The sequence below is a fragment of the Curcuma longa genome, chromosome 17 (genome assembly GCF_044706935.1).
Source record: "Curcuma longa cultivar G26 ecotype Majalengka, Jawa Barat chromosome 17, ITB_CL_G26_1.1, whole genome shotgun sequence".
Taxonomy (NCBI): domain Eukaryota; kingdom Viridiplantae; phylum Streptophyta; class Magnoliopsida; order Zingiberales; family Zingiberaceae; genus Curcuma; species Curcuma longa.
The window spans coordinates 385,864-396,082 of NC_133877.1; the positions used below are offsets into that span (position 1 = coordinate 385,864).

At 37.0% G+C, this 10,219-nt stretch overlaps 1 protein-coding gene, 1 non-coding gene and 1 pseudogene across 2 annotated transcripts; 2 read left to right on the top strand and 1 right to left on the bottom strand.

The window, feature by feature from the left end:
• Positions 1–656: 656 nt before the first annotated feature.
• Positions 657–1,316, top strand: LOC141811860 (uncharacterized). Its single transcript, XM_074699928.1, has one exon. The coding sequence runs from the start codon at positions 705–707 to the stop codon at positions 1,176–1,178; it is 474 nt and encodes a 157-aa protein (XP_074556029.1). The 5' UTR covers positions 657–704; the 3' UTR covers positions 1,179–1,316.
• A 1,357-nt stretch (positions 1,317–2,673) lies between these two features.
• On the bottom strand, positions 2,674–2,747 carry TRNAR-UCG (transfer RNA arginine (anticodon UCG)). Its single transcript has one exon. It is a non-coding gene; the product is annotated as a tRNA-Arg (tRNA).
• Positions 2,748–3,958: 1,211 nt separating this feature from the next.
• On the top strand, positions 3,959–9,941 carry LOC141848528 (UDP-glucuronic acid decarboxylase 1-like; annotated as a pseudogene).
• Positions 9,942–10,219: the final 278 nt, after the last annotated feature.

The window sequence follows — 10,219 nt, forward strand, 5'->3', positions numbered from 1 at the left end:
GATGTGGAACTATTCCCCATGCATTTTCTTATATAATATTAATTAACAATTAATGTTATTTTGGATCTTTTTTAAACAATTAATTTCTCATTCACCCTTAATCGGTTTTGAACAAATTAATAGTCTAAATCTATTTACGCAAAACGTAGATTTCGATTTTGAAGTCAATTACGACTTTCATCAATTGATGACATTCTGATTTTTTCATAAAACCGTATTAATTCATTAAAGCCTCAATATCTAACAAAGCCTGGATAGGATATAACGTGGCTCCGCCCTTACATAAGTCTGGATGTTTGTTACTTATTACATTATGACTTACATAAAGCCCCACTACTCCATTGGATCTGATGGCACTTGACTACTATGGCCATTGCTTTAGCGTTCCAACTGCAATGATAACCAGCCAACTAAGCTTGCTGCCTCAAGTAGTGATCGATCTTTTCTTCAACCCAAAGCTTTCTGCTAAATCCAATGTCAAACCAATTACTGCAGTTGTTCAAGCCACTATCCACAACTATTTGTTCACGATTACGGATTATCATGCTTAAAGATATATAGCAAGTGGAGGAGAAATAAAAAGGTAAAGAAAAAGAAAAAGTAGAAGCTAATAATGCATACATACATACATATATACATCTCCTTACTAGCTCACTTATATTCTCTTGAAGCTCAACACATCCAAAGAAAATTAAGCCGGAGCCATGAGCTCCGGTTGCAAGTCTTCCATGCCGGCGGCGGCGAGGCCAACCTTTGTCAACCTCTACAAGTGGCCGGAGTCCGACGCGGAGTTCGTGAAGTCGATGACAGAAGGAAGAAGAGGCAAGAGTAGTACTGCCATAACCGATCAGAGCCATGTGACAAGAAGCAGCAGTAAGTGGAGCCCAAGTCCTCCGGTGGTGGACAGCTTCTCCTGCCGGCAGATGTACCTGAGGAGCTACCCCTTCTCCAAGGAGGAGAAGGCAGCCGCCGGAAAAACAAGGCAGTGCTTTGAGAAAGTCAAGGAAAAAGCGACCTCACTTTTCTCAACGAAGGATAAGAAGAAGAAGAATGAGCTGCGGTTTGTAAGCGACAGGAAGATGATCAAGGATTTCCCTTACTCCTCCCTCTTCTCTATCTTCTACCGCTTCCTGTTCTGCTCCACCAGCGTCGAAGTTGTCGATCGTAGAAGGCATTAATGAATATGATTAATTACTTGTATCAGATAAGTAATATATATATACTGAAAGGGCTTTGGTTTCATTATTTCCTGTTGTACTCTTTGTATACCAAAGATCAAAACTAAGAGTCATAAATCAAGGAATACGTTGTTCTCATCTCCTTCATCGTCATGAACAAGACGATGAGTTCTGAATTCTTAGATTGTTTTACATAAAAGTAATTAAAATAAAGCAGGTTTGGTTCTTGGTTGCGTACAGAGAATTGAACAGAGGAAAGGTTAACAAAGGAAAGGTGGGCATGCTTTGCGATTGCTAGTGGTGTCCATGCAAGCATGAGAGATAAGCATTCAATTGGGCTTGGCGCAGTGCTCAAAAGGCGTGCATGCGTGCCGTAACTGTCACTGATTAGCCATGCCTTCTCTACACTGGCGTGCCATTGGTGGTCAACCCTCAATGAACAGCTCGCTCCCTTAACTCTGAGCTGCGAGGAACTGGAGGGTTAAAACCTGAAAGGACAATGTTTTATTATTATTATTATTATTAAAATAATATTTTACCTCTCTCAAATTATTTTTATTTTCCATAATATTATCACATTTAAGAAATTATAATCACTACCTTTATAACAACTATATTTCATATATATTACAATTATATAATTATATCGATTATGATTTTATAAATTTTATAATTTCTATAACTACGTAGTTGTAATCGTTATGATTCTCATAATATAATATTAATCAATATTGATAAAAATAAATTATTATATTATAATAATATAATATAATATTGATAATATTAATTATTAAATAGAGATAAAATATTTATATTATAACTGTTATAATTATTATAATATAATATTATTAATATTGATCATAATTAAAATACTACTATAGTAAGTATTTATATTGGAGATCACATCTTTATTATAATAACATCTAAAATAAAAAATATTTTCATGAATAAAAATATACTTATGTCAGAGGAAATATTATTTTTATAATAAATAAGTAAATAATATATACTTTTTTGACTATTTTAATTAAAAAAACAACCCTCTTTTAATTTTTGCCCTTTCCGGGAAGGGTGGGTGGCGGCTTAAGACGCGAAGACACACTAGATTACGTGCTATTAATGTCAGTGCGCTTTCCTAGATTGCGTCTGCGCGGCACTGCTTTAAATTGGTAGTATCGATAATGGAAGAGAGAATCTATCTATTTGTCAATACAGTCGCATATCAGGAGCAGATCGTGCGGTCCATGTCATTCATCACCTAGTCAACGAGGAAACTTTCGCTGGCCCACTTGAATAAATTCAACCTTAGATTTAATTAGCAATTATTGATTGTATTTGTGTGGCTGTATTGAACGTTGAGGTATAATCTAGGACAGCACGTGTCGCTTGACCCATGTGATTGTGTTAACTGGCCTAGCTCTTCCATCTATTGGTCATTGGGCTAGCCACGATTGCCTATATGGTGAATTAATAGAACGAAAGATAAAAAAAAAGCCGACCACAGTGGGAGTCGAACCCACGACCTTCTGATCCGAAGTCAGACGCGCTAATCCACTGCGCTATGCGGTCACGATGTCAATGAGACTTTCTCTTTATATTTATTTATACTTTTATGGATATTTTTTAATATTTCAAATGGCAAATTTTCTTTATTTTCAACCTAGGCTAAAGCCTGAATGGGCTAGGCTTCCAATGGTAATCGGCCTACCAATTAGGGTTGGTGGAGACCACTAAATTGGGTTTAAGGGCCGACCCCCCTTGCCCATGTTGACATTTTTTAGAACTAAGTAGACGATATTGATCGAGCTTCTTGGGCTTCCCCTTCGAGCTCTTCTCTCTTAGCACTCTAAGTTCCTTAAACTCTCTATGAGCTTGATTTCTCTAACTCCTTGTTCTTCTACTAGTGGTTCATCTACAATAGCCCTTGTGACAATAGGTCACAAATGACCCCTTCATGATTTATATCAACTAGGGAGGCGATAGAGATTAAGGTTTAGCTAGGCTCTATTCCCCATAAATACTTGTATACATAACGATATGGCTTGGGCTAACTGACTCATGCTCTCTCCATCTTTCTCGTACATTTTTATCACTCTTGCTTTCATAACACCATTGTGATTTAAGCATCAGGACTTTTATCAAATAACTCTAATACACTTTGATGTTTACTCTTTTGTATTTAACATAGAGGAGATTGCTCTCCATCTCAACATCCACTTCTCCATCCAATGCAGCTATAAATTTTAGCAGCATCATGAACAAGGATCCATTTGTGCTTTTTGAATAAAAGCCTTCGAAAATTTTCTTTTCATATAAATAAGTGTTTTTTTCGTAAACATATGTTAATATATTACAAACTACTTATATGTTAAATTCACGGTGTGTATATTTCTTTTGTTATGTGAAAAAAATTTGGCAAAAAAAAGTCGATAAAAATTGACAGGATCCATTTGTGCTTTTTGATTTATTTTGATGATCAATAAATTTTTTTCATAAAGTCGAATCGATTATTTTTTGAATCAATTGGATTCGTAAGAATTAGGTATCTAAATTAATATAAAAATTTAATATAAGGTGGTTATAATGGCATTACATATAGAGCGCAAAATAATTATGATAAAAGTGTAGAGATATTAAAAAAAAGTAGTTAAAGTTGATGATCGAACAAACTTTTTTATTTGCTTTGTTTGCTCACGTGAGGAGCAGGTGCTGTTCGGTACCTGCCCTTTTCTATTTGACTGTCGTCACTCGGCTTGGCTTCCATATTTCCGTGGGATCTCTTCCCTCGCCGTGGCAGGTATATTCTCCGCCGTTGATTCTCTCCCGGAGTGCGTCTCCGGCCGTCAGATCCTACAATGAAGCAGCTTCACAAACAACCCAGCCTCAACCAGAATGCCCAGATCCCGACCCACGCCGTCAAGCCCGGCAAGCCGCCGGCACGCTCCGCCGCGTCCTCGCCTTCCTTCCTCCGGGCCGCCTTAGGTTACCTGCTCCGCGAGCAGCGCCTTCTCTTCGTCCTCGCCGGCGCTATCATTGCCTCCACCTTTTCCTCCTCCACCCCTATTACAACTCCTCGCTCTCCCACTCCCACCCCGACGATCGCCTCTACCATCGCATCCTTGATAACTTTCAGCACACCTCCTCCTACGACAGTGGCCGCATCGGCGACGTCGCCGTCAGTGGCGGTGGGAGGAGAGTGCCGGTGGGTTTGAAGAAGCCGTCGAAGCGGATCGTAGTCACTGGAGGTGCCGGATTCGTCGGAAGCCATCTGGTGGACAAGCTTCTGGCGAGGGGGGATAGCGTCATCGTGATCGATAATTTCTTCACCGGGAGGAAGGAAAACGTGGCGCATCACTTCGGGGATCCGAGGTTTGAGCTGATCCGCCATGACGTCGTCGAGCCGATCTTGCTGGAGGTCGACGAGATCTACCATCTCGCATGCCCGGCGTCGCCTGTGCACTACAAATACAACCCTATCAAGACCATCATATCCTCTTGATTACTTGTGGCTATTTCATTTTGCAAGATCTGTTCAAATTCCATAAAGTTTATCCCCCAGGTGATTGATCCGCATGAACTCTGATGGATCTGGGGAAATCTTCATTCCTCAAATTGATTTAGGTTGAATTTTGATGAAATAAGGTAACTAGTGCTTACATACAATGTCGGTTTCAAATTATAATTCTTCCTCACTCCAAAGAAATTGAGAAATTTTCCTATGCTCTATGGTAGTAGCAAAGATGGTTTTTTTAGATAAAACTGTTGTAATCCCCTAACGGTGTAGAGTACAAGACAAATGTGATGGGGACATTAAACATGTTGGGTTTAGCAAAGAGAATTGGAGCTCGTTTCTTGCTGACAAGTACTAGTGAGGTATATGGCGACCCACTTGAGCACCCACAAAAAGAGACATACTGGGGCCATGTCAATCCCATAGGTAGGGTAGCTTCTACTCAAGGTTGTTTATGTTATATTTTTGCATATCTTATTATCACACATTCTGATTTGTTATGGATGGCAGTTTTTTTTCCCATGCGTATTTGGCATAAGTGATTTAACATAAACTTTTGCTGCTCCTTAGGTGTTAGGAGTTGTTATGATGAAGGAAAGAGGACGGCAGAAACTTTGACCATGGATTACCATCGCGGTGCTGGACTTGAGGTATACACAACTAAAATTGAAACCCCCACTCTTTTTTCAATTATGGATGTCAGCTGCAAAACATTCACAACAACTAAAAACAAGTAAACCATGAGTCCCATCTATTTAGATCGGTTGTAGGCTACACAAATTTGATGCAACATTTAAGCCTATCTAAGGTTATATTACTACATTACTACACAAATTTAAAGGGGAGCTTTGAGGCAACGGTGAAGTTGTTGTCGTGTGATCTTGTGGTTACGGGTTCGAGTCATGGAAATAAGCTCTTGCAATGCAAGGTAAAATTGCATACCATAGATCCAATATAGTCCGATCCTTCTCTGGGACCCGCATTGGTGGGAGTTTCATACATCAGGCCATCCTTTAACAAATACCATTAATACTCAATAGTAGTTCAATTTTGATTGTCATGTTTTCACTTTTTACATAACAATATTGCATCAGCCATTGATGTTGTCTCTGTTGAAGACTTAGATATCCAAATTGTTGTAATCATTTTGAATCTTTAATTGTTATAGCAATTTCATTGAATTTAAATTTCCTACTGATACAGGTATTTCCTTATGTAAAAACATTTCTTTACTAGAGAATTCATCTTTATCTAACTGCACATTATACTGTTCGAGAATATATTCAATCTTTGCAAAGATCTTAATATGTTTCTCAGTGAATATACCAATACAGACAAACTTCTTACTATGCTTATAGTATTGGAAATTCTCAATCTCTCATCAACACGTTTTTTTTCTCCTCTGTCCCACTTATCTCTGAAACATATCCCAAGCACTGTGCTTTCTATGGAATTAATTTGACTGTTGAATGTCTGGTTTCTTATGTCAATCTTTCTGATGGAGGATAAATTTCTTATTACTCCTTTATCTATTTCAGATAATGAGATGAACTTGGAATGCTTGGTAATATACTATTCTGGATGTTTTCTTTATCATAAATATTTAACCTTAGGTTTGCTTATTCCAATGGTTGGTCTCTCTTATCTTTTGCATTTTTGTAATGCATTTAATCCAACTGAAAGTTTTCTTTGCTGGCATCGTTTTTCCTTAACTTTTTTTTTATGAATATGTTCATGTCTTTATACATTGCTTCTAGCATATCAGGACAGTTTCTAGCCAACAGATATATTATACTCTTAGCTATTGGCCCCATGCAGTGAACTTCACTAAAATTTGGTTATTTTATGTCGCCCCTTTGAGATATGACAATGTCTTAACCTTCTCAAACATGTAGATTCATCTATTCTATTCTTAACTTTCTATTATGAGGGTCATAATTATGACTTAAGAATATTGTACTTTCTGTTTGATCTATCATCCTGTCATTCATATAATAGTTGTATTTAGGATAAAATACGTGGAATAGTGACCTAAAAAGTTATATTTGCCTTTGTAAACAAACCTCTCAGTTGCATTATTTTTAGCACTTATTGCAGCAGAATGGTTATACCATTTCTTAAAGTGGGGAATTTGAAAAGAAATCAATCCTGATTGTTCATGTACAGGTTCGTATTGCACGTATATTCAATACGTATGGGCCTCGGATGTGCCTTGATGATGGCAGGGTGGTCAGCAACTTTGTTGCTCAGGTATCTTTGCCTGCAATTATATTCCCTTTCTCTTTTAGAGAACAAAATGCTGACACAATTACCTTAATATAGTATATCTTTCTGTTTTTAGCTGTTAAGTAGACAAAATCAGTTGTTTTGTGGACAAATTATTATCATGGTGTAGTGAATTCAATATTTATATTTTACAGGCACTTCGAAAGGAACCTATGACTGTCTATGGTGATGGAAAGCAAACTCGGAGTTTCCAATTTGTTTCAGATTTGGTATTGTGCTATGTTCTACCTTTGTATGTTCTACCTTTATATCTGACATGGACTTCAATTAATCACTCTCACATTTAATGGGCAATTGCCTAAGTTATCTACTTCATTTTACATGATTTATTTTCTGTGAGCCTAAACCTTTTTGTTCATCAAACAAATAGTTTTCTCTAGTAATGTGCCTCATTTTTTTTTTCTTTCAAAAATTCTGTTTCTGGAAACTGCAGTTAACACTGTCTCAAAAATCTAGGATGGCATATAACGTCTTCAGATGATATTTTCATTAAGGAACCAGAGCATGTTTGTTCATCCTGTGTTTTACATGTATACCAGGTTGATATAAAAAATTATTGTATTGTAGTTCATCTCATTGAGTTTATTAACTCACTTGTGATGTATTTCTGTTGATAGCTTCTTTGCCTTGAAAATAGTCTCATTTTATAGTGAATGCATCCTTTTTAACCAAGATGCATCATAAACATCATTTAAAACCTCATTTTGGCACCAAAAATCAGTACTTGGTTGCACCATTGTGTAATCTGTAATTAATCCAATACTCAGAACAGATTGGTGTACAATGTCAGTTCTGCTGTCATACATTTTTCATCCTCTTCATCTAAAATTATAATTTTCTACATGTAAACACATTGATAGCTGGGTGAGTCAGAATGTTAATTTTTGTCAAACAAGTCCAACAGCAAAATTCCCTTTGTGTGTTAGGTAAATAGCCTTTTTCTTTGAGCCTTTGATATTGCTTACACCTGCATGTTATTAGTTGGCAGACGGTTGGGTTGCCCATTGGGTGATTGATTGTGTCTGCTGTCCAGTAAATATTGTCCTGCCTAGTATGGTGTATTAGTATAAACTATGATAAAAAATATATATATAGTATATCCAATAAGTGATATTTCAATGAGCCCTTTATATCATCATAACTCTGCTCCATTTGAATTTTCTCCATCAATTTACTTTGTCTTTTCTGCTCATCAAGTGAAATTTTGGTCATATATTTGGTATTCTCTTGTCTTATGTAATTTGGAGCTGTTTTTGCATAATTTCCTTCCATGCATATGTTTGATAAACTAGACGCGGCTCAACATCCTCCAACCAGCAAGGTGTTCCTAACATTCTCGTGTCATTTTATGAGGATGCAATTGCAAAAATTTCATTAGACATTGTGGTTATTGCTTTGTCTAGATCCTTAGGTATAGTGGAAGTTTTGAGACACATGTAACATAAGAAATTTGATGGATTTTATTGTCCATTCAAAAACAAATACAGTTATTTTCATAACTTCGTCGATTGATAAATCAGAGGAATTGGTCATGAATTCATCTCTCTTTTAATCAAGGTCTACATGATGGTCTAGAGATAACAAGTCGGTGGCAAGTTTAACTATCTTAGGGGAACAGAAGAACATTATCTTGTGGCTATCTAGAATTCTTCCATGTTTCCATCTATAACTTGGAGAAGTAAATTTGACTTGTCTTGTGCAAGATATCAGCAGGCACAACAGACTTGTGTTCACTGGTTAGAACTATAGTCCTAAATGCCTTCAGTCCATCCAGAAGACCTCTTTCACCTAGGAAAAAAAGGACATTGATTTGAGGATTGAAATGAACTATAGTCCTAAATGCCTTCAATCCATCCAGAAGATTTCTTTCACTTAGGAATAGTTATTCTGTAGGAATTCATAGAGAATAGTATTTACACAAACCAAGTACCATAAGTAAAACCTTTTCCAGCTCACTTCCGCATTGCTCCAAGCCCCTATACTTCTGTCAAATATAAGAATAACGTTTTTCTAGATATTGTCATCTTTTGCTAGTAGGATAATCTGACTTGTATGGTTAATGATCTGTATGCAAACTTTGCTAGGTTGATGGATTAGTAGTGTTAATGGAAGGTGAGCACATTGGACCTTTCAACTTGGGTAATCCTGGGGAGTTCACCATGCTAGAGCTAGCTGAGGTATATGATCAGTTGATGAATACCTAAGATATCTATTCAACTCTAAACATGTTTATATTAAATGGAGATCTAACACTCATGCAGGTTGTAAAAGAGGTTGTTGATTCTTCTGCATCCATAGAATTCCGGCCTAATACTGCTGACGATCCTCATATGAGAAAACCTGACATATCAAAGGCAAAAGAGCTGCTGAACTGGGAACCCAAGATTACCTTACGGCAAGGACTGCCCTTAATGGTGGCCGATTTCCAAAAGCGGATTCTCAGCCCTGAGAATTAATCCATGATGAAGAAAATGATGTCTACATCCTATTCCATGCTATTCTTTTGTTAACTGATATACCATCGCTGTAGCTTCTAAAATTCTTAAAGCAGCCAGTTTCCCTACTAATAGATTCTGAAGTTAGTCGCTGTTTATGCCATGTGAGATAGGGTTTGGAGACAATTGCAGGCATGTCAAATGGTTTGGCGCCTCCTCTCATAATATTATTGAATTGGAAAATAGAAGCTGGTAAGTTTACACAATTCCGTATGCCAAGAATATGAATGGCAAGCTGTTCTTAGAAATGCAATGTTGTCATGCTATTAGTGACCTGATACATGTGATTGTACCAGAGCAATGAATGTTTTCTGCTTGGGGTCTAGAACCTAGTTTGCATCATATCATACTGCCCGTTTGTTGGCAATGGATATTGTAATGAAAATTCTTCCTAGGGTTTATCGTGGCCATCATATTTTTTTTGTACTTGGCATGGTGCATAACAGCACAAGGCAAATGCTTTTTTTGTCATTTATTTCTATTTTTCTTATTTCGAATCTCTTCCACTATAGTGTGCAAATGGAATACCTCAGAATCTCCAACGCAACATGTCTTCATCTTAAATTATCTTTTCCATTTGTTTATGCTTCATTAATTGACCTGTGAAATGCATACAAGGAGGTGGTATCAGAAGTCTAAATTGGTGGCTGATGAGTGGTTTCATGATGAATAGTAAGTCATTATGTCTTAAACGCTGATGCAAATGTTTCGTTTTGCTTTAATAAAGTTTGCTTAGACATTCATTGCAA

What these genes read in the sequence shown, in the direction of transcription:
- LOC141811860 (XM_074699928.1), top strand. Translation starts at nt 705, where the DNA reads ATGAGCTCCGGTTGCAAGTCTTCCATGCCGGCGGCGGCGAGGCCAACC.